The 25,188-nt window shown below is 41.8% G+C and overlaps 1 protein-coding gene across 1 annotated transcript in view; it reads right to left on the bottom strand.

Annotated features, from left to right (window-relative positions):
• FGD6 (FYVE, RhoGEF and PH domain containing 6) overlaps positions 1–25,188 on the bottom strand; it is a 189,724-nt gene that overhangs the window by 66,854 nt on the left and 97,682 nt on the right. The window contains exons 4-7 of the mRNA XM_082254731.1: positions 15,927–15,994; positions 15,814–15,844; positions 3,321–3,472; positions 976–1,132 (exon numbers count right to left, since the gene is read on the bottom strand). Coding sequence (XP_082110857.1) covers positions 976–1,132; positions 3,321–3,472; positions 15,814–15,844; positions 15,927–15,994 — 408 coding nt within the window. The remainder of the gene's footprint in view (positions 1–975; positions 1,133–3,320; positions 3,473–15,813; positions 15,845–15,926; positions 15,995–25,188) is intronic.

Below are 25,188 nucleotides of genomic sequence, written 5' to 3'. Positions count from 1 at the left end.
CCCATGCAGATTTACTGCACGAGGGCTGCTCGGCTGCGCATAATCACATAGATCTACGTGATTATGTGCACGTGGATTCAGTGATTAGACACAGAGGGAGCCAGACCGCAGGTGGAGCGGGCTTGATCGCCGCAGGGCTCCTGCGATCTTCGGCTAGAATGACAAAAGAGCCGCCTACCTATGTAAACAAAGCAGGCAGGTTTTCAGCCAGAGAGGCAGGAAAAGATTGTATGATTCAGCTAAGCTGAATCACCGATCTCTCTCTGCCTCTGTCCAACCCATCCCCCCACACAGTTAGTAAGCACAAAAGGGAACACATTTAACCCCTTGATCACCCCCAGTGTTAACCCCTTCCCTGCCAGTGTCATTTACACAGTGACAGTGCATATTATTTAGCACCAATTACTGTATTAATGTCACTGGTCCCCAAAAAATGTCAAAATGTCAGTTAAGTGTCTGATCTGCCCGCTGCAATGTTGCAGTCCCGATAAAAATTGGTGATCACCGCCATTATTAATAAAAAATAAATAAAAAGTCCATAAATCTATCCCGTAGTATTGTAAACGCCATAACTTTTGCGCAAACCAATTAATATACGCTTTTTGGGATTTTTTTTTACCAAAAATATGTAGCAGAATACAAATTGGCCTAAAATGATAAAAAAAATAGATTTTTTAAATTTTTTTTATTGGGAATGTTATATAGCAGAAAGTAAAAAAAATATTTGTGGGAAAAAAAGGACATCAATTGTATTTGGGTATGGTGTCGCACCACCGCACAATTGTCAGTTAAAGCAACATAATTTAGAATCACAAAAAATGGCCTGGTCATTAAGGGGGTAAAACCTTCCGGAGCTGAAGTGGTTAACAAGGGATTCCCAAATAGAAAGGATCACAGGAGTCAAAACAGCCATTTTACTAAACAAATATCCCAGATAAATATTACCATATTATTAGAGAACATTTAACTTATTACCTCAAAGTCTTTTACAACTCCAGCAAAGGCAGAATTCTTTTTGCACTGCTCATCCAGTAAGGCCACATTCCGATCGAATTCACGAATGTAGGTCGAATACATCTTGAGGTAAGGACCCTTCTTGACAAAAATATCAGCAATCTTCTGGTGCTCATTCCTACAATGGACAAAAAGAATATTGCTGAGCTTGCATGGGGCTGATAGCTATCTTCCCACCACCAAATTGAAAAGTTGAAAACACTGGGTACATAAGCGGCCAATCAACATGTACAAATAATGTCATGTGGGAGTAAAGGGTAGTCAATCCCATGCTCCTCCATACTTAGAAGTCTGAAGGTATTTTTATTAGTTCCCAGCAGCTAAACTGAGCATCAGGTGAGCAAAGGGAAGGTGAGAATGTGTTGCTGTTGGGACTGTTAGAAGAGAGAAGCTTTTGCTATAAATGGCATGGGCACATTACAAGTTCATTTTAAGGTGCTCCATTAGGTAAATGTGTGACTAAACTGGTGTGCATTTAATTTTCAGCCAGTCTATAATACAGTGCCTTGCGAAAGTATTCGGCCCCCTTGAACTTCGCGACCTTTTGCCACATTTCAGGCTTCAAACAAAGATATAAAACTGTAATTTTTTGTGAAGAATCAACAAGTGGGACACAATCATGAAGTGGAACGAAATTGGATATTTCAAACTTTTTTAACAAATAAAAACTGAAAAATTGGGCGTGCAAAATTATTCAGCCCCCTTAAGTTAATACTTTGTAGCGCCACCTTTTGCTGCGATTACAGCTGTAAGTCGCTTGGGGTATGTCTCTATCAGTTTTGCACATCGAGAGACTGACATTTTTGCCCATTCCTCCTTGCAAAACAGCTCGAGCTCAGTGAGGTTGGATGGAGAGCGTTTGTGAACAGCAGTTTTCAGTTCTTACCACAGATTCTCGATTGGATTCAGGTCTGGACTTTGACTTGGTCATTCTAACACCTGGATATGTTTATATGTGAACCATTCCATTGTAGATTTTGCTTTATGTTTTGGATCATTGTCTTGTTGGAAGACAAATCTCCTTCCCAGTCTTAGGTCTTTTGCAGACTCCATCAGGTTTTCTTCCAGAATGGTCCTGTATATGGCTCCATCCATCTTCCCATCAATTTTAACCATCTTCCCTGTCCCTGCTGAAGAAAAGCAGGCCCAAACCATGATGCTGCCACCACCATGTTTGACAGTGGGGATGGTGTATTCAGGGTGATGAGCTGTGTTGCTTTTACGCCAAACATAAAGTTTTGCATTGTTGCCAAAAAGTTTGATTTTGGTTTCATCTGACCAGAGCACCTTCTTCCACATGTTTGGTGTGTCTCCCAGGTGGCTTGTGGCAAACTTTAAACAACACTTTTTATGGATATCTTTAAGAAATGGTTTTCTTCTTGCCACTCTTCCATAAAGGCCAGATTTGTGCAGTATACGACTGATTGTTGTCCTATGGACAGAGTCTCCCACCTCAGCTGTAGATCTCTGCAGTTCATCCAGAGTGATCATGGGCCTCTTGGCTGCATCTCTGATCAGTCTTCTCCTTGTATGAGCTGAAAGTTTAGAGGGACGGCCAGGTCTTCGTAGATGTGCAGTGGTCTGATACTCCTTCCATTTCAATATTATCGCTTGCACAGTGCTCCTTGGGATGTTTAAAGCTTGGGAAATCTTTTTGTATCCAAATCCGGCTTTAAACTTCTCCACAACAGTATCTCAGACCTGCCTGGTGTGTTCCTTGTTCTTCACGATGCTCTCTGCGCTTTAAACCGACCTCTAAGACTATCACAGTGCAGGTGCATTTATACGGAGACTTGATTACACACAGGTGGATTCTATTTATTATCATTAGTCATTTAGGTCAACATTGGATCATTCAGAGTTCCTCGCTGAACTTCTGGACAGAGTTTGCTGCACTGAAAGTAAAGGGGCTGAATAATTTTGCACACCTAATTTTTCAGTTTTTTATTTGTTAACAAAGTTTGAACTATCCAATAAATGTCGTTCCACTCCATGATTGTGTCCCACTTGTTGTTGATTCTTCACAAAAATTAGTTTTATATCTTTATGTTTGAAGCCTGAAATGTGGCAAATGTTCGCAAAGTTCAAGGGGGCCGAATAATTTTGCAAGGCACTGTATTTTATGTTCTGTAGAAGGTGCTAATTAGAATAATCTTTCTAAAGCTGGAAAAATATGTTATTGCTATAGAAATAAAAACAATAAAATGCTGATCAGTTATTCTGAATCCCAGGAAAAGTCTAATGTAAAAATGTATACACTAGAAAGATTATATACTAGTATTATGCACGTAGCAGCTGCACAGTACCATTGAGACATCCTCTCCTTTAGTTCCCGCAGCACGTCACGGTTGAGTTCATACAGCTGTGGCAGGTAGTACAGGATTTGATTCAGGATCCTGTCCTCAATCACTGGCTTCCCGAGGTTTTGGGATGTTTGAGCCACAGCATAGCGGAAATCCTGCCAAAGTTAAGGATAATGAAAGTTGCCTGATCATAATCACTTCCTCTACATGGAAAACAGTGCAAGCTAAGCATTAACAGAATTGTTTGTATGCTTTCTATATGGAAAAGAACAGATTGCTACTACAGTATCAACACTCATACTCTGAATGCAGTAATTGCTATGTATGTAGGTCAAAGTTAAATTAAAACTATATATACTCAGGTCAAACTTACTCAAAAAAAGCATTTAAACGTATAATCCAAGCAAAACTAAAAAAGGTTTAATATACATAAGTGAGTTGGCTCATACGTTGATGTCTTTTGTTTCTCTGGAATTCGGTTGCTACACCTGTCCCCAACATAAAATAGAACAGCTAAAGTAGAACTATAGGCAAAACATTTTTTTGGGATAGAATAAGGGAGGGGCATAACCCGTCAGTTTTTTTTTTTTTGCCATCTGTGTCCCACTGGGGAGATTTAGCTTTACTTCCTGTCCCATGGTAACAACAGGAAGTGAGGGGAAATCCCTGCTAATTAAGGGAATCCAATTCAACCCCCCCCCCCCCAAGTCACCAGAATTAGTGTTCCTATTGGAAGGTTTCCCCTCTATTACTGTTCTGGTGACAACTCAAAATATGGGATTTTCCTTTACTTTCACATTTTAGGATAATGGTAAACAGGACAAATGGAGAGAAAACCTGATAGCTCCATTCTTGTAGATAAACAAACAAAATGAATATGGCTGTATGTTTAAGGTACACTTGTCAGCCGATCACTGCTTCTGATAATGTATAATTTTTGTATTTAGGGCAAATTTTAAACAGCAATTGTAGTATGATAATAACAATTAGCTTTTTTCTAAGATTAATTTTAATTAGATGTGGATACAGAGTGGATAAATATACATTTGGTGTACTGAAAGGTATTAGAACTATAGACTAATAGCACAAAATTGGATCCCATGATAAAGTTGAAATGGTCTGGGGAAATATTTTGTACATGTCATGATTATTTTTTGTGAAATGATAAATGCTATTGTAATACATCAAAAGTCCTGATTTTACACATGTGAGTGGGTGGATTTCCCACTATAAAGATGGCTGTGTCCAACGTTCTTCCGCTCAGCAAGAATGTCAAATGACGAAACTAGTCAGGCGGGGCTAGGACGTTGGACACCATCGCACATGCCAGAATCACGCTCGCAGCTTGGGATTGACAGCCGGAGGCGATACAGATCATAACAAAAAGCGTTTGTTCCTTATTGTCGGGCCGACACTTTTAAAATGTGGGTGTAAAGTATTGTTGTTTTAAATAAACTGGCACAGTTTTAAGGATTTTCGCTATGTGGATTCTCCTTTCTTCCTAAAACTACACACCTCTTATACAACTCTTTGAGAGAACCTGGTCAAAAAGACGGGAATATCAACAATAGGGTTATGAGCCGGTTTGCTGGACAATTTATAAGAAGGCGTTGAAGCTGGTTTATAATTTTACCAGCCACTCCATCTGGTGAGTCAGTTTGGGGTGATCTTTGGAAGGATCGCACTGGGTGATTGCACAGATTTGCTTGTTGAAGATTTTGAACATTATGCATATGCACTTTTTTGGCCTTTTTTTTTTTTTTTTTGGGACTTTATGAGAAATTAGATACATTTTGTGGCTGTTGTTTTTTGGATCACTTTACAAAGACATTCGATTTTGTATTCACAGTATATGTTTTTTATGTATTATATGAATTTGTAGTTTCAGAATTGTATTTTTATATGCACTATTTTTTTTTTTCATGGTGCACTAAATTATCACATTTTTGTGGGAGTGATTGTTTACAAGATTGCACTAGTACTTTAGGGATTGAGCACATAGTTTTTTACACAACAGGGGATAATTTGTAATTATCCCAGTCTCATCAGTTAGGGGAGTGTAGATCTGTGCTGACTGAATTTCTATCATTTTGATGCTCGGTATACCTGCAGATAGTCAGCAGCGTTCATAAACAAACCCCCCCCCCCTTTTTTTTTTGTGATTGTAACAACCAGGTGCCAGATCCTTTCCTGTGTAACATTAGGCAAAATGCCTCACTGTTTTTAAATGGCTGCTAAGAATACATGATTCGACAAGTACCATAAAAAAAATCCAATAATGTTCATATTGGAAGAATTAAAGCATGGGAAAAACACATTGAGTGGGAGACCGAACTCTTTAAATAGAACTGAGCACCAACATATTTGTAGGCTAAAGAGCAAAATGTAAAGCTCAACTCATAGCAACCAAAGCTCATTTTACACAAATCTGTCATTGGTAAATTAAAAGCTTATGCATTACTATGGGTTCTTCTACAGAACTATTGCTTCTGACACAACTTTATTCAATTTGAGGGGAAATTAGGAGACAGGGCTCCTTTTTGAGACATTGGAGTTGGGGGGAGGGTCCTCTGGGTGGGAGAGTTGCTTAGGTGCAATGGGGGGTTGAGGTGGGGAGCTGTTTGGTGGGCTGGGGATCCCTCTCCATGGGTTAGCTGACTTACTTGGCCTAGGAGTTTGGTGTGTTTTTTGTACTTTTGATGTCCAATAAATTGTATTTTATACCGCAATAGTAGCCTTTGAGGTGCTTTATCCTGGTGGGGTTTATTTTTATATGTATGGTTTTTATGAGGCACTTCCCCTGAAGCGGGTGTGTCACTAAGCAGGTTTTTACACTTTTAGGACTCATTTTGGTTGGGTTTTCTGTAATTGGCTACTTTATTAAATAAGCCTCGAGTGAAGGAAGCACTTTAGAAATAGGTGTCCCCTCTTCATACAGTTACTATGCATACATCATTCTGTAAACTAATAGCCTGGTTTAAGTAAAAGTTCCCATCACCTTCCTCTATACTTATTATCATACAGTGCAGAAGCTGCCATACTGCCATAGTAACCCATGTGAAGATGAATGTTGTGATTTTTGTAGAAAGAACTTAAAGAACTTAAACTAATAAAAATCGGAAAAATAAAAATTGTGAACAGGCAGCCTTTTTATTGCAGAAGAGACATGTAATGTCTCTTCTGCAATAAAATACATTTACCTGACTATTCACAATAGCCTATGGAATGTTGAGCTGCACATGCACAGCACAGTTTACATTCCAGCAAGCTGCGTGTGTGCAGGAATGACTGTACACATGCACATAAGTGAAGTCATTGCACACCAGCCAATCAAGACGGCCAGAAAAAGTTAGTGAAAAGATGTCACCCCCCGGTGAGAGACCACGCATGTGTCAGACAGTTGGGACAGAGGTTAGTATTACTGCCCATAGTTCCTCTTTAATGCATAGAAGTGTTTCTTGTGGCGGTTCTAGATTCTAGCTAGTTTCTCTGGTACAAGAAATATTTTGAAAACAGGACCCGGAATCTAGTTTTTTACTTTTCTTGTACTGACTGTAAAATATTTATTTTTTGCATTCATTGGAGAACACAGCACCCGTCCTTCTGGGTCTTGCCCCAGCTTTCCCCAGGATCACCCTCCCATTCCCAACCACACTAATTTGTGTAATTTAATAATGTGATAGAAATATAGTATCTGCCATAACCAGTGTGTTTGTAAAGGTGCCAATACGGTCATCTTGAGCTTGGCTTCAATACCCAATGTGTCACTTGGTGGGCATGCAGTCATAAAAATGTGAACAGTCTGAACACCAATACTGTGTGCTTTTTCCCAAATCAAGAGGATAAACCATGGAGCCTTTACCCTTAATTCCTTTGGTACATTGAAAAAAGGAGTACAGCAGAGTAGAGGACACTTTCCATTTTATGAAACTTTTTATGCTTTGTAAGGAAAAGAAAATAATTTCATTGGTGACTTTACAAGTCAACTCTTGCATACAAACATGACAAAGGCGAGGATAAACTGCGAATGGTAATGGTCAGAAGAAATTGGAGCTGCATGTGACATATTAGCACTCCAGCAAATGCATAGTTGCCAACATCATTCCACTGGACAATTTGCTGCTTAGCTGTATTTTCATTTACAATTTAGGGAAATGCTATGCAACACAGACTTGCGTATTAATGCCTTTTGGTGCAGTTTTCAAATATAAAAAGTTTTAAAACATTTTTTTTAATTCAATAAAAAAAAGGGCATTGATAGGTTTAACAATTTCCAGGGTCATACTTTCATATCCTAGGATGGTCTCTGGAAATCAAACACAGTTGTTTTGATCTTTGAAAGAGGAGAACTGCCATAGATTTGCAATGTTCTAGAGTTAGCATCTTGCCATCTGTGGTAAAGTGGTGCTGTTCTAACAGCGTTTTTTGGCTTAGACTTATGTCAATTATTGTTCATGGGCACAAGTCAGGTTAGCTAGAGTTTTATGCCTATACACATCAAAAGAACGCACTCCAGATCTGGTCCGGATGCATTTTTGCATGCGCGATTTTTATGTGTTCCTGTGCATTTTTTATGAGTTTTGGGATGCGTTCCACATGTTTTTTTCACTGTACTGGGGTTCGATGCATCTTGGATGCATTTTTGATACATTTTACTGTATTACAGTACAGTGCAGGAAAAATGCAGCATATTTTCCTTTTTTCTGGAACTGGAACACCCTGGAACGAACAGCATTGGTTTGAACTATGCCATTGGAAACCATATAACCTACTCTCCATGCCTTTTTGATGCAGTGAAAAATGCACCGGACTGCATGTGGTGTAAACTGGCCCTGAAGACTGAAGCCTGCAAACTCTATGCCTTTTGCAATAAGACAAACACACTTTGAACATATGGTCAGTGGCTTGCAAGTAATGTTATATCCATGGCTGATTATAGAGAGACTATGCACTGTTCCTTATGGCTCTGTACATTTTGCATACTTTACCTAGTATCCAACAATGGCAAGCTTGTGCAGACAAGTTTTTTATTATGCTTTTCCACAACATATGATCACCTTAACTTCAAGTGAGACTCTTCTGACTGAACCAATTCAAACATGTTGGTTTGTTATTCAAGGTGGGTTTGTTGGTTTAAGTTAAAACTTGCAGGCTTCTAGAATATACTGCCACACTTCTTAAATTTGTAAGCCATGCATTCTGTGCTTGGCTTATGATCCATATACAAATGTTCATTTGCTGCAGCAGATGTTCTCATTATTCACAATTATACTTCTTAATTGCTTTGCAGTCTTACAACTAACCGAAGTCAATGAAGTAACCTGACTCCGGAAACCTAAATTAAATTGCCTTCAGCCTCTGAGCAGTAGACTGTGGCAAAACATATTCCACTAATACGAAATTAACACCAGGCATATTAGAAACAGAACACAAAATGCAATACCAAGTCATATATTATACTGCATTTTAACTAATGGAAGCAATCCCATATAGTGTCATGCAGCAAAACTTGTATCATAAAAGTAATCCCAGCTACATACAGTAGTTCAAATAGAGAACTTGTAAATAGATTTTGACAAGGAATAGAGTAGATAGAATTTCATAAGTTAATAAATGATAATGCAATTGGCTTGGACAAAAATAGGAATGGGAAGGAACTACAATGACGGCACCAAGGCCTCCCCCTCCTTAACCAGAATTGTGAGCCTCATCTCAACCCTTATAGAGAAGGTGAAAACAGTGAAAAACCTGCATTCCAGTCTTTGCATGCTCTCAGTGACTAGTGCAGCCAAACAATTCCCCAACATAATACCATGAAAATGTATTGTTGAGAGGGACAGTCCCTTCATGACTTTGAGAAACATAGAAGAATACCTGATCACTTGTTCCCAATCATCCAGCCCCAGAGCTGATGGCTATGTAATATTTACTAAAGCGTAATCCAATATATTATTTTTAGATTAGGATACAGCACAGTATAATAGCCACTATAGAAATATATCAATATTTAACATATAAAGCCCCCATTCACACCTTTTATCATGAGAAGTTTAACAGCGCTAAAAATGAAGAATCCTATTATTCTCAATAAGTCTGTTCATTGTGTCACTTTTTACATGAAGTTCGAAAAGCACACAAGCTTCTTTAGGGCAGAATTTTACATTCTTGGCCCAACAGACTTTTTCAGGCATTGCTATTTAGAAATCTATGATGCCAAAGACTCTCAATTTTGCTCCTGTATAACGAGTCACATGCCTCTAAATCACCTGGCTACACTCAAGTTCAATCGTAAATGGGGACTCAGATCTACATATGGCTCAAAATTCTAGATTCTATCAGAATGCTTGTGTCGGTTAGCAATTCTTCAATATGTACAAAATATTTTCAACATTTCAACCTTCAGTTACAGATTTCTTTACAAAAAACAGATATGTAGGTGTGGCATGAATACTACAATCTTATTTCCTTGTCTTGGCCTGTGTGCTACACTCTTGTTTGGAACTTACATCCCTAACACACTTTTAATTAGAAGTCTTCCATCAGGATTTCTTTCATGTTGTTCGGTAGTAGAAGTTTATAAATAAGCATTCCTCACTTTTTTGTGGGGAAAAATAAAAACTAAAACAGTTCACAGCTTCCTGAAAAACAGGAAAGGTAAACGGCCAAGTACTCAATAGTACTCATTTCCTGCAAAATATATTGCTTCTGATCAAACATGACACATTTCAGGACAGGCTTCATAGATCCTCCCACAAACAATTCTAGTATTTTGTTAAAATTTTATATAAATGCATATACAGTAATCTGTATAATTTTACAGTACTTTACACAGAGCCTTCAAATTGAAGTCCCAGTAAGTTTTGGGTAGCTGGATGCACTGTCATGTGTTCATTTATGAATAAATCTGATATTTGAACCTATTCATTCAATAAGGCAGTGCAAAGAACAGTGACAATTGTGAAAGCTCATTGCGAAATAAGGTTTTTTGCACTTTTTTATGACCAGGGTGTTCAGATCTATAAATACTGTATAGCCTAAAATAATTTTGTCTCAGTGACTAAAAGTTAGGAGGGCTGCATATATGCACATTAGCTAATCCCATTAGAGCAGCCCTTTCAGGGGTCAGATAAAAGTCCAAAAGCAATGCCTTGTGAAGAAAACCGCTTCATTCTTACATTTCCATTAGTTGGTTTGCAGAACCTTCCCTCTTCCCGGCACTAATACTATCCTACCCATTGGGGGTGTTAAAGTGTGCCCCCCTAGCTATTGTAGTTCATCTTGACAATCCCTATGTCACTATTGTGTCCTGCAATGACTAGAGATCAACAGGATGAACCACAAGTGTGCCAATGTGGGGGGCCCTGCTATTTGACCAGCCAGACGAGTCCAACAGGGCAGCACAGTGGCTAAGTGGTTAGCACTTCCACCTAGTAGCACTAGGGTCGTCGGTTCGAATCCCAGCCACAGAACTACCTGCCTGGAATCTGCATGTTCGCCCTTTGCCTATGTCGGTTTCCTCCAGGTACTCCAGTTTCCTCCCATACTCCAAAGACATTCTGGTAGGTTAATTGGCTCTGGTCTATATTTGACCCAGTATGTGTATGTAAGTTAGGGACCTTAGATTGTAAGCTCTTTGAGGGCAAAGACTGATGTAAAGCACTGCGTAAACTGATGGTGCTATAGAAGTACCCAAAATAAATAAAAATAAACAGGATCAATTACGGGAGCTCTGCTTCAAAGCAAAGTTTTCACCCAACGGACAAGACAGGAAGTTGATTTTTTTACAGGGTACTGCTCTTGGACTGTAGCTAACCCCCTGACATGGTCTTTTTAAGCGATTTACCTGGAGCAATTTATTGGCCATGCTTCATAATTGGAGTTAGACTATGGCTGTACTGGCCTAATCACTTCATGCCATGCAAAGGAAAATGGGCCACCTAAAAATGTGTCTGTCTACAGGAGACAGGGTGAGCCCATTATTTGTTTTTTTTTCCTTGAAAGGGGCTTTTTTTCTGTAATTGCATTTCAAATTATATTATAAATGTATTTGTATTTGCAAATATTGTTTAGCAGAGTAATTTAAAGCCCAACTACAGCCAAAGCCTTCTCTTTAATTTTGGATAGAAATGTCTATTGCTGTCCTGGACCCCTTTGAGGAGACTTTGCTTCTCTCCTGTCCTTGTTTTGCAGCAGAGCAAGAAATAAGGGGAGCATCTTTCACTGGGACAGAAAGACACATACATTAAAAAAGACAGAGGTTGTAACCCTTACCCACGTCACTAACTAGGGAGCAGTTGCAGTCTGTGACCCCACTGGGGAGATTTTCCATCACTTCCTTTCATGAGAAAAGAACCGAGGGGAAAGACATTAAATATAATCCTGACAGAAGTTCCCTTTTCCGCTCTACCCAATGTGAAGTTGGGCTTTAAACAATCTTGTAAACAGAAAGCTGAAGATTTGATCTCAGTTGTTGCATATTGCACATCATTAGTCACTACTGTGGCAGAGACCACAGATCAAAATCTATGAAGCACAGCAGTCTGTTGACTGATCAACTGAATCATCTGCCTCAATATATTTTATAAGAACTGACTTAATATAAAGCTAAAAAAAAATTATATTTGGATAGTGCAGGAAATGGTTAAAACTTCTTTTAGTTGTTTTTTTTCCCATCTGTGTCCCACTTAGGGCATTTTCTGTCACTTCCTGTCCTATAGACACAACCGGAAGTGAGAGGAAACATCTCCAAAGTAAGAGTTGTCTTTAAAAAGTGTGTCCCCATTGGGTGATTACCCATCAATTTCTGCTCTGGTGACAATGAAAAATTTTTTCATTTCTCATACATAATCATTACCATGCCCTTGCAGTATTATGCAGTGGGTTTAAACTTGAAAAACAAACTGAAAATTAGGCGGACACAACTAAACCGAAATTCAAGAGGGATACAGTCATCACTCTGCAGAAAACAGTGAGAGTAGATGGCGTCAACAAGACAAAGCCAACAGTCAATGATAAAGCAGTTTTGCTGATCCTGACTGTATCATGCTACCAAAGCACTGTCCTGTGCATGCCAAAATGATGCTGGACCCCTACATAGACCCAAAAGAAATGTACCTCTTCATAAGGGGGGTCCTTGGACCACATCAGTATAGGCTATAAATGTTGACTTTCAACATAGCAGCTGCTCTAAGGGATTTGAAGCATTACGAAGGATTTTGCTATATTTACAAGCACTCCATTTCCTCAGCAGTCCTGGATTTCCTCCTGATGTAATACTAGTGATAAGCCAACAGTAAACTCAACAACAGCTGTCTGCTCACATACCAAGCAAAGAGCTGACTGAAACTCTATCACAATTCTCAGTGTTGCAGACATTTACTCAACATTATGACCAAGAATCCTCGAAGAGTTGTAGCTCAGATTTAATGCAGCTTTACCTAAAACTAGCACAAGGTACCGGAATCAGTCTTGATAACAGCTCCCTTTGATTCCCCTGTACTCCGACTAGGACAGCAGGAGTCATCAATTTTAGCAAGTCAAGGCTCTCTTGGTTTTATACAACGCTATTTGCATGGATTTCAGTTTTAAAGAAAACCGTAATGAGAGGGAAACAGGGGTTGTCACTACTGTGAAAATGGCTACCTGGCTAGCTAGAGGTCTCTATATTTTCTATTTCAATCATTTTTATCGTTTTCCACAAGACAAAGAATAGAACAGTAAATTCCAGTGGCCAAAATGTACAAAGGATCAAAAAGCAGAAGCTTAAAGTGGTTGTAAAGCCTTAAGGTTTTTCACTTAAATGCATTCGATGCTTTAACCACTTCAGCTCCGGAAGGTTTTACCCCCTTAATGACCAGGCCATTTTTTACGAGTCGGCAACGCGTTGCTTTTACTGACAATTGCGCACTCGTGCAATGTTGTACCCAAATACAACTGATGTTCTTTTTTTCCCCACAAATAGAGCTTCCTTTTGGTGGTATTTGATCACCTCTGCGGTTTTTAGATTTTGCGCTTAACAAAAAAACAGTGACAAATTTGAAAAAAAAAAAAACACATTTTTTACTTTCTGCTATAAAACATTCCCAATAAAAAAAAATTAAAAAGTCAAATTTTTTTTTATCAGTTTAGACCAATTTGTATTCTGTTACGCATTTTTGGTTAAAAAAAAAACTCCCAAAAAGCGTATATTAATTGGTTTGTTCAAACGTTATAGCATTTACAAACTATGGGATAGATTTATGGACTTTTTATTTATTTATTTTTTTAATAAGCAATGGCAGCAATCAGCAATTTTTATCAGGACTGCGACATTTCAGCGGACAGATCAGACCCCTAACTGACATTTTTTGGGGACCAGTGACAATACAGTAATCAGTGCTAAGTAATATGCACTGTTACTGTATAAATGATACTGGCAGGGAAGGGGTTAACACTGGGGGTGATCAAGGGGTTAAATGTGTGTCCCTATTGTGCTTACTAACTATGTGGGGGGGGTGGGTTGGACAGAGGCACAGAGAGATTGGTGATTCAGCTTAGCTTAGCTGAATCACACAATCTTTCCCTGCCTCTCTGACAGAAGAGCCATCTGCTTTGTTTACATAGGCAGGCAGCTCTTCTGTCATTCTAGCCCAAGATCGCAGGAGGCCGACGGCGATCGAGCCCACTCCTCCCGCGGTCTGGCTCCTGCTGTGTCTAATCACAGCGGAAGCGCGGCTCCAGCGGCATGCGTGCACCGCTGAAACCACTTGCACATAATCATGTAGATCTACGTGATTACGCGCAGCCGAGCCACCGCTTGCCGCAGTAAACCTGCGTGGGGCGGTTGGCAATGGTTTAATGTGAAAAGCCATCTGTGTTCCAGTCTCCTCCCCAGATCCCCCCCTTTTTCTTACCTGAGCCTGATTTGATCCAGCAATGTGCACGGGTGCCCCCATGGAAAGCGGCTTTCCGTGGGGGCACCCAATGAAGAGGAGGAGCCTGGAGCGCCTACAGGGGACCCCAGAAGAAGAGGATAGGGGCTGCTCTGTGCAAAACCATTACACAGAGCAGTTAAGTATAGGCATGTTTATTATTTTATTGCACAAAAAAAAAAGGATTACAACCACTTTAATACATCCAAAAAAGTGTTCAAAGACACAGCGATCAACAATATATAAAAATAAAAAACACTATGGTCAGAGGACGTAGATATGTTTCCGGATATTATACATAAATAATGCCCCATTAGGGGCTGATCAAACAAAGATGAGAAGGAAAAAGATCTCATGAAAGAGTTGACGACCTAACTGAGCTCTTACTTAATATCCAAAAAAGACGCCCACTTAGGGAAACAATAAAAAAAGGGAGGGGGTTGGCGTAAGGTGAGGAGTTTGCGAAGGTGTACAAGAAATTTTTGAGGTACATAGCCCCTCAAAACTAACATATATAGGTACCATTTCCCGTAGTGTGGAAAACACAAGGAAAATAAATTTGTGCCCCAGGAGTACTGGATAAGAAAAGTAAGAGTTTAAATAGAGAAAAGAGTACAGAGAGAAGAAAAGGGTAGGAGAAAAGGAAAAAGAGGAGGGGGTACCCATTTGAAAGCCCGGTTCCACCAGACAGCTGATCCACCACTATTCAGGTAGTATTTGTAGGTAGAAGAGCCAGGGGATCCAAGCCAGGGGAACTTGCTGACTATTTTTTTCAGCAAGTAAAAGTTTACATTTCAGTAAGGAAAAGTCAATCACAGGGCTTTTCCAGGCTGTAGCTATTGCGATCTTGGCGACTAAGAATAGAAAATAGATTAGTATTTGCGTGTGCCTGTGGATACTTTCAACTGGCTCATTCAAGAGGACAACTCAAGCATTCTTTGTGAGGTTTTAAAGGTCTCTATTTTTTGAGTAGAGAAGGGTTAGACCCCCTGTCAGGTGTTATTGCCATCACAATCTCTATTACAGAGCCAAGAACAGGAAGGGATTGAAAATCTGCAACAGGGACATAGATACAATCAAAAATCTTTTTTTAGCAATGTGAGGAACAGTTAGAACAGTTTGCTATCTGTGTCTTCCTTTCCTGGTGACTATTGTACTACTCATTTCTCAAATGGGATAGGAAGTGAGGGAAATAGACAGACATAGACAGAAAAGCAGTCGGAAATAAGTCTTCCCCATGCAACCCAAAACAGTCTTTAGTCTTCAGACAAACTTGTCAACAATTGGCAGCTATTGAGCAATTTGACCCTAAGGAAAAGGAGTCAGATATACAGTATAATGGACGACAAGGAAAATCTGTACAATTTGCTTTGGAATATTAGCTAATTAATATACTGTAGCTAAAGAATTCTAGAAATGTAATAAATCACAAGAGATTAACAGAAAAGGAGACATAGGAGTCAAAGTTTACAGATTATACTTTAAAGTTTGTGTGTATTCATCGAATACATGAATAATGTAAAACCTAATGGAGTGGATAAAAATCTATATATCAATAATTGACATGAAAAAAGTAGTGTACTTACAATATGCAACAGCTTAAGGACATCAACAAACCTGTTAATTAAAAAAAAAAACAAAAGTGAGAATCCAAATTATCCTAAGCGTTTAAAAAAAGAGAAATCAGTAAAATACTTACACTTTCTCTGAGCTCATGATCTCTTTAGCAATGTAGAATACTTTTGTCTTCTTTTTTGGTCTCTTTTCCTGCATATAAAAATGTTTATGTTTTAATGGAAGATGCTTTATAAGGACTATGCTGTAGTGTTTGATATGGTGGTGGAAGTTTTAAACTCCTGTCATGTTTTATTAATGAACTCTAATTCCCCACCCCCCACACATTTTGTCCCTTTAGCATTAGGACACAAAAGGAGGGTAAAAGGGGTAACTGATACAGAATGGCAGGCAGCGATAAAAATAATGGGATTTTTGACTTACCGTAAAATCCATTTCTCTTTTGTTCATTGACGGACACAGCTCCGGTCATTCTTGACCATTGGGTTATGTTGCACCCTACATGAGTAGGACACTAGCCAGAAAAAAACTTATGGCTACACCCATGGGCAGTCCCAGGGGGTATTCTCCCTCTTCCTGCTATAGTCACTCAGTTGTGTTAAACACAGTGTCAGGAGAAATAGAACTCCACAGAGGGGTGGGTGCTGTGTCTGTCAATGAACATTAGAGAAATGGATTTTACGGTAAGTCAAAAATCCCATTTCCTCTTTCGTTCATTGACGGACACCGCTCCTGTAATTTTTGACCATTGGGATGTCCCAAAGCAGTGTCAAACATGAATTCCAAAGACTAAATACTTAGTAGTCAACCAGGCAACAGGGGCTCAACTAAAAAAACTAGAGCCCACCTGAAAAAAACAACAATACACCCTCAAAGAAGATCAGGTCCTCTTAAGCAAGAGCCTGCAAAAACCTTGAGGCCAAAGGAAGCATCCACAGATGCCAACACATCAACTTGATAAAACTTTGTAAAGAGTGCCCCATCGACCAGGTGGCCGCCTTGCAAACCTGACACCAGATGACAAAAAGCCCAGGAGGCACTAGTAGGAGTCCATCTGGAAATGGTCGCAGAGGAAGCGGACAACCCTTTGCGAGGTCCATCCGTGAGCACAAATAGAGTCTGACTTCCTGAAAGACTCAGTAGCTGCCAGGTACACCCTAATAGCCGGATGTTTGGGCCTGGGACACAAGGAAGGCAACACAATGTCTTAATTCAAATAAAAAACCAGAGACCACCTTAGGAAGGAATGGGACAGCGTAAGCAGGGGAATTTACAGAATATTTTCAAGGGGAGGCTTCTGTAGAGCTTAAAGCACCAAATTAAGATCCCAAGGCAGCAACGGAGCCCACACTGGAGGAACCAAATGTCGGACACCCTGAAGAAAAGTACGCACCAGGGAGTGTGTGGCCAAAGGTCATTAAAAAAAGACCACCAGGGTGAGACCTGGCCCTTGATGGTACTCAAGGCCAATTTCTGTTCAACCCCCTGTTGAAGGAAGGTTAATATCCGAGACACTGAGAAGGAGCGAGGATGAACCCCAAGAGACTCACACCAAGCAATGTATGTCTTCCACGTACAATTGTAGCTCTCCCAGAAGTAGATTTCCTAGCTTTTAACAATGTAGGAATCACCAACTCAGACAAACCTCTATCCTTTAGCACCTGGCGTTCAACAGCCAAGCCCTCAAAGCCAGCGACTGTTAAGCAGGATGGAAGATCGGTTCTTGGGACAGCAGATCCTACCTGAGAGGAAGCTTTCGCCGACCAGCCGCACTAGTGCGGCGTACCAAGCCCAGCGAGGCCATTTCGGAGCCACTAAGATGACCGCAAGTCCTTCAGCCTTGATCCTGCGTAGGAGTCTGGGCAGAAGCTTTAGAGGAGGGAAGACGTAGATCAGATACAAATCAGTGCATCCACCAGCACCTTTTAGTTTGTGGTCACAGACGTCGAGGATTTATCCTCACTATCAGAGGATTCCAGGTGCGTGTTTGCAGACTCAGAAGGGTGACCGAATCAGATTCAGGATCTGATAAAACAGATGAGGCAGGGGGTGCTTTTTGCTAGCCCGTCGCCCTCAAACCGCCTCCACCCAGGACACAAGGGACTCCAGGATGGCCGTCAGTGCATGGATGGATGGACAAGGAGGGCCAAGGACAAGGAGGGCCCACAGCCTCAGAAAGGGAATCAGGTGGGAGACGTTCTCCAAAGACTCCATGAGTCACCAGGGGGACCCCCACAAAAAAGTGTAACACACTGCTAATGGACAATCCCCTCTGCGCTGGCAGCACCTCCCAGTCGCCAAGCACAAGGCACAGAGCGATCCTCAGAAGAGAGGGAGAGTACACCACTAGACTCACCACCCACCGACAAAGGCACCTGTAACCACCAGGAAAATCTGCGCTGCAAGTGCGGCGATCAGAAAGTTAAATGATCAAGCAGTCAGCACCAGGGGATAAGGAGGGGCTCCCACCACCAAAATCGCCGCCCATAGGACTCCACTGTCATGGCCGCCGCTATTTGCAATGGCAAACCACAAGAAAATGTCCGCCGGACTACACAAACATAGACGCCGTGTATAGGAATACATAGGCTACGACAAAATGGCGGCCCCGCACAGAACCACGAGGCATACAGGGACCCAAAATTGGGAGACCAGGCCTCAGGACAATCAAAGCAGGACAGGGGGGCCCTGAGAGGAGCCTCCAACAAGTACAACCCCCCCCCCCGCACAATTGATTGTCCAGTTGCCGGCGGCGAACCCCCCCGGTCCCCAATCGCCAGTTAGAGCCCCGCCCCCACCCCAGGAAAGTGGCCAGACCACCCAAAAAAAAATACATCCCCAGCGTATGTGGAGGGGGGGGCAGGATGAGGGACTTGGCCGCGGGGGTGCCTGCGAGAAGGAGGGGAACCCGGGGGTCCGACCATCCCAAGAAGGGACCCACGTCCACCCAAAAACGCTCCAGGGGTAGAGGGGGGGACAGCTACTCACCAGACCTAGGAACCAGCTGGGCACTGCTCCAGACAGATCCTCCTCTCCATCCAAATGGGGGGGGGTATGTCGGCCAGGAGAAACGCTGCGACTCAGGCCGAGGCCAGGTCATATGTGACCTCCCAAGACAATTACCTTGCAGGGCCAGCCCCCACCCAGAGGGGGCTATGTCGCGGTCAACCTAGCGCGGAGCTGAGGCTTGCGAGCGCTCTATTGCCAGACTGGGGGTGACCACTGGATCTAGATTATCCAGCCCGTCGCCAAGTCCGACAGTTGATAGTAGATCTCACTGGAAAAATCCAGGAGGAAAACATTTTCTATCTAAAAAATGTTGTCAGGTCCAAAGATCCCAGAAAGGAACTAGGTCCTCATTCCTGAGTAGGCAGAAAAAAACTGAGTGACTATAGCAGAAAGAGGGAGTATACCCCCTGGGACTGCCCATGTGTGTAGCCAGATGTTTTTCTGCGTACTGTCCTGTTCCTGTTGGGGGCAGCATAACCTAATGGTCAAGAATGACAGGAGCTGTGTCCGTTAATGAACAAAAAAGAAATGACAGATGTTACCCTTTAATGCCTTACTAAAGGCACTGTCTGTCTCCATTGTAGAGCTTTACCCATCACTTTCTGGGTCTTTGACACACTGCTGAGATAGGAAATTGGGGAAAATCTTCCAATGCGGACAAAGACAGCAAATAAAATAGTTGCCAGAGGTTGAAACCATTCCCTACTCTATCAGTGTGTTGTCAGCTAACAACCAGAAGCCATATGCTCTTATATAAACAGCATGTCTATGGACACAATGGGGTGGATTTACTAAAGGCAAATAAATGGACTGTGCTCTTTGAAGATGTAGTTCCACTCATTTTCCCCAGAGATTACTAAATGTGGTGATTTCCATCATTTAATCATGTGCAAGTACAAATGCTGATTTCTTTTTTTTTCCTTGCACCTGATTAGGTATTCTTTACAAAGTGAAGCTTTAACACATTCACTAAGCTCTGGGGAAAATGAGCTCAACTGCACTTGCAAAGTACAAAATATAGTTGCCTTAGTAAATCCACTCCAATGGATGTTAGAGCAAAAACATCAGCGGTCTTGATGTCCCTGTGTGTTAGGGGAAGGGGCAATCCTATCTTTGCTTCATGGGGACCCCCCATCAGGTAGCTGGAGAGCCAAGGCAATTACTCATTTGCCCCTCCCCCCACCAAATACTGTGGTCTCTTTTTATAGGTGCTATGGAAATAATGTAACATACTACAAAATCATCTATGCCATACAGCAAAAAATGAAAGCTGTGAACAAAAAGCTTACACTTCATATTCTCATTTTACTGAACAAAACTTAAATAAATACTTATCAAAAAAAAATGTTAAAGCTGAAAACAAAAAGCTTACACTTCACATTCTCATTTTACTGAGTAATACTTATTGTTGTATGACACAAAAATATGCTATTTTTGAGTGTTAAATATTGAAATGGGGAACAATCCTTGGTGTGATCTTAAAAATGTGTGGGTTGTCTGGAACTGGGTCAAAGGTATGGATAACACAGCTGTCAGCTGCACAAGAATTTGTTTGCTACATGTATTCAATTTGAATATCTCTAATGATTTGTTTTTATGATGCAGATTTATCTGCGAACAGCAATGTTTGCAGATAATTAAGACACTCCAATTATGCGCATTCAAAAACTGAACAGACAAAAAAGTATGAATACATTTATTTAATTTTCATTTATATGTTATATTCTTTATTGTGTATGTTTATCACAAAGCTAGATTTAGTAAGAGTATTTTCAGCAAACCCACATAACATACGGTTTGCAAAAACATTTAATATGCATATTTACAGGTAATTGTTAATTATTTATTTGTTAAATATTAACAGTTAATAATAATTTAACGTTTTTGTAAAATTTACATGATAGTGCTTTGAATGTATTTTTATTTTATGGTCGTTCCAAAATTTTTATTAGGCGATTTCGTATAAATAATCCTAAGAAAAAGTGTGTAGCACCAAAACTAAATGAACAATGAAATGTGAATACTGTGTTATAAATGGACATTTATAAAACACAGTATTCACATTTCATTGTTGTTCATTTACTTTTGGCGCTACACACTTTTTCTTAACCACTTGCCGACCACCGCACGACTATCTACGTCGGCGGTCAGCCCCTCACAGGCAAAGTGACGTAGGGCTACGTCGCTTGCTTGTGAGGGTCTAGGGAGCGAGCGCGCGCCCCCGGAGGCGCGCTCCCGCTCCCGCGTGGTCACGGACCCCCCCCCCGCGCGTGTGACTGGCGGACCCGATGTCCGCCGGCCACTCTGCGATCGGCGGGGGAGAGGGAGAAAGTCAAGCGGCTTGTGTAAACAAGCCACCTGTCATTCTCCTCGGTGTAAAAACACTGATCACACGGATCTACTATGTGGATCCGTTGATCAGTGTCCTTACAGCTCAAGCCACAGCCAATCACAGTAGAAAGCACGCCCCTAGGGACACACACAGCCCCTCCCTCTCAAATAAAGTTAACCCCTTCACTACCAGTGTATTTTTACAGTAACAGTGCATATGTATAGCACTGATTACTGTAGAAATGTCACTGGTAACCCCAAAAGTGTCAAAAATGTCAGTCAAGGGTCCGATCTGTCCGCCGCAATGTCGCAGTACTGCAACAAAATCGCAGATCGCCGCCATTATGCGTTAAAAAAAAACAACAAAAATGACAAAAATCTTTCCCTTTGTTAGTAAACGCGATAACTTTTGCGCAAACCAATCAAAATACGCTTTTTGCGATTTTTTTTACCAAACATAGGTAGCATAAAACAAATTGGCCGAAAATGTTAAAAAATTCAGATTTTTTAATTTTTTTTGGGGGGAATTTCATATAAAAAAATGTGAAAAATATTGCTATTTTTGCAAAATTGACGCTCTTTTTTTGTTTATAGCGCGTGATCAAAAAATCGCACAGGTGATCAAATACCACCAAAAGAAAGCTCTGTTTGTGGGAAAAAAAGGACGCCAAATTCGTTTAGGTACAGCATCGCACGACCGCGCAATTGTCCGTTAAAGTCACGCAGTGCCGAATCGCAAAATACCCCCTGGTCAGGAAGGGGGTAAAATCTTCCGGGGCTTAAGTGGTTAATATTTCACATAAACCTTTTGGTTCATATTTAGTGGCTGACTGCATGTTAAACAGTGAGGTTAAAGAGAATCTGTGACTTTGTCTATTCAGAGAAACCCCCACCCACCTACATTCACCTTCTATGTAATTCCCTACTACTCTATTAAGGGAAACTTAGTAAATACCCGGTATTACCAAGAAGGTATGGAGAAGCATGGGACTTTCTTCTAATGGCACTTTTTAACTGCAAGTACCGACTCAGCTCTACTCGGCCCTGCTTGGCCCTGTTTGGTTTTCCACTGCATGGTACCGCATGGTACGGTGTTGGAACGGTTCGGTATGGTTTGCTTTTCCACTAAAGTAGTACTAAAGTAAGTGGGTGGGATAACAACGATTCTCTGACCAATCAGTGGCTAGTAGTGACTGCATGCAAAGGATTGTGGGATATGGTACCTCTTGGAACCACAATCGAGATGGTACTGTTTTATGGCACTTTTCCACTGCAAGTACCGGCTCGGCTCTACTTGGCTTTGCTTGGCTCTGTTTGGTTTTCCACTGCATGGTACCACATGGTACGGTGTTGGAACGGTTTGGTATGGTTTGCTTTTCCACTAAAGTAGTACTAAAGTAAGCGGGTAGGATAGTGGGTGGGATAACAACGATTCTCTGACCAATCAGTGGCTAGTAGTGACAAACAGTCAGCTGCATGCAAAGGATTGTGGGATGTGGTAACGTTATGGTACCTCTTGGAACCACAACCCTGTACAACAGTGTGTCAAACTCAATTTCATCACAGGCCACATCAGCATTATGGTTGCCCTCAAAGGACCGGTTGTATCTGTAAGACTAGATGTCCAGAGAACCCCACTCCCCCTTGCATCAGGTGTCATGAGCCCCCCCACTATCAGGAGCCGTCCTCCATTTCATCCCAGTGCACCCCCTTTACCTTGTTCTACTGCCTGGAAGAAGCTGTGGAAGGAGCTGGGAAGCAGAAAGTGCAGGGTGTGGAGGAGGACCAGAGGAGGGCTGGAGTTTTCTGAATGCTGAGACCAGGGGAGGCAGAGACAGGGTGGTGCTGCAGCTGCACAGAATCTGTATGAGGAGTTCTGTCCTCCTCTCTGCTGCCAACTGCTGATACAAGGTTTGGACAGAGATGAGGGGATAGCTGCAGGAGAGGTGCAAGGGCCGCATTCGGCCCATGGGCCTTGTGTTTGACACATGTGCTTTACAAGCACCAACAATGAGCTCATACAGTGTTTAAAGTTACAGTTATGGAGGTATGCAAAAGAGGGGAGTGTGAGGAAGATGAATATAAGTAGATGGGGGGGGGGTGTTTTTTAAAAAGGAACCTGTCACTTTGACCTGAATGAGCCTCTATGAAATCTGTTTAAAGTGGACGTCAAGCCTATTACTAACTATTCTTAAAATATTCATTCCCCCCCTCCCTCCTACATTATCCTGCCCACAACGTCTATACTTAGTCCATAGTCCAAAGTGTATACTTAGTACTTTTTTTAGTCCATTCCAATCACGTAAACCTGCAGCTCTGGCTCCCCTGTGCCAGTCAGCTGCAGGGGAGAGGAGGAAGATCTGACAACGGCTTGGCCATGGGAAATGTCACAGCTCCCAGAATTCCTAGCAAGCACTTGTTGTCAAGCACTTGATAAAACAGGTGAGCCAGAGCTGCAGGATCATGTGACTGGACTGGACTAAATAAAGTTAGGTATAAAGCTATTCTTTAAAACCATGTAGGCAGGATAGGTAGAAAGGGGGAGGAATGGAACAGCAGCAGCTGCAGGGGAGAGGAGGGAGCACTGACAATGGGGGGCAGTGGGAGAAGTCACAGCTCCTTGAATTCCTAGTCATTGTCAAGCACTCCATAAACACATGCGAGCCGGGGCTGCAAGGATCATGCGACTGGACTTAACAAAATAAAGGTAACCATGCAGATCTTTTATACACAATTTAGGCAAGATAGGTAGGAGGAGGGGGGAGGAGCATTTATAAAAATAGTTAGTGATGAACTTGCTTGAGCTGATTGCAGCCGTATTAGTGCGCTTGCAACAGAAACAATTGAGTACTATCCGTGATACTTTTTATTTGCACTAACATACAATTTTTCCAGGACAAGCTTTTGAGGTATGTCCCCTTTTTCAAGGTCCAAGCAGTATTCACTTTAGCTGTGCTAAAACTCTGTGTATTTGTACTGTTTAGACCTTGAAGAAGGGGACATATCCCAAAAGCTTGACCTGAAAAAATGTTAGTGCAAATAAAAAAAGTATCACGGACAGCAGTCAACTGTTAGTGATAGGCTTGAATTCCAACTGCCAAGACTACATTTCTGGTCATCTACACAGTACATCTAAAACTGGAGGGCGCAAAATCTGATGCAGCTCTGCATAGAAACCAAGGTATTTTGCCAAAGCTTAATTGAACAAGCTGAAGTTAGAAGCTGATTGGCTACGATGCACGGCTGCACCAGATTTTGCACTTTCCAGTTTTAGTAAATCAAGCCCATTGTTATGACAGTAACGCACTATGCTGTATTAATAAACGGGAAGCAGAGCATACCTATGGTATAAGCAAACAGAACTTCCTTTATGTTAACCACATCCCGCCCGCCCTATAGCAGATTGACGGCAGGATTGTGGTTGTATTATCCTGACCGGACGTCAGAGCGGCGATCGTGATGCGAGGCGTCAGTCTGACTCCCTGCATCTCCGATCTCGGTAAAGAGCCTACTGACGTAGGCTCTTTACCATGTGACCAGCCATGTCCAATCAAGGCTGTTCACATAGTAAACAGGAAGAGCTGGCTTTCCTCAGTACCTGCCTGACAGGCACGAGTAAAGGAACGCCGATCGGCGGCTCCCCTGACGGGGGGGGGGGGTCGGCACTGGTAATCAGATCATTGATTACCAGTGCAGACCCTCGGGGGGTGCCACTAGAACCACCAGGGCTGCCCACCCATGACCCCAGGGATGCCCATCCATGACCCCAGGGATGCCCACTATGGCCACCAGGGATGGCAATCAGGGCTCGGGGAGCCCCCCATTGCCCTCCCCATCAGTGCTGCCCGCCAGTGCCCTCCCTATCAGTGCTGCCCACCAGTGCCCACCATTGCCATCTATTAGTGTCGCCCACCAGTGCCCATTATTGCCCATCAGTGCCGCCCGTTAGTGCCGATCAGTGCCGCCTATTAGTGCCCATCAGTGCCCACCAGAGCCACCTATCAGCGCCCATTAGTGCCCATCAGTGCCACCTATCAGTGCCCATC

Source organism: Pelophylax lessonae (genome assembly GCF_965119305.1).
Source record: "Pelophylax lessonae genome assembly, chromosome: 4".
In the NCBI taxonomy this organism is placed as follows: Eukaryota; Metazoa; Chordata; class Amphibia; order Anura; family Ranidae; genus Pelophylax; species Pelophylax lessonae.
This window is presented reverse-complemented; position numbering and strand designations above follow the sequence as displayed.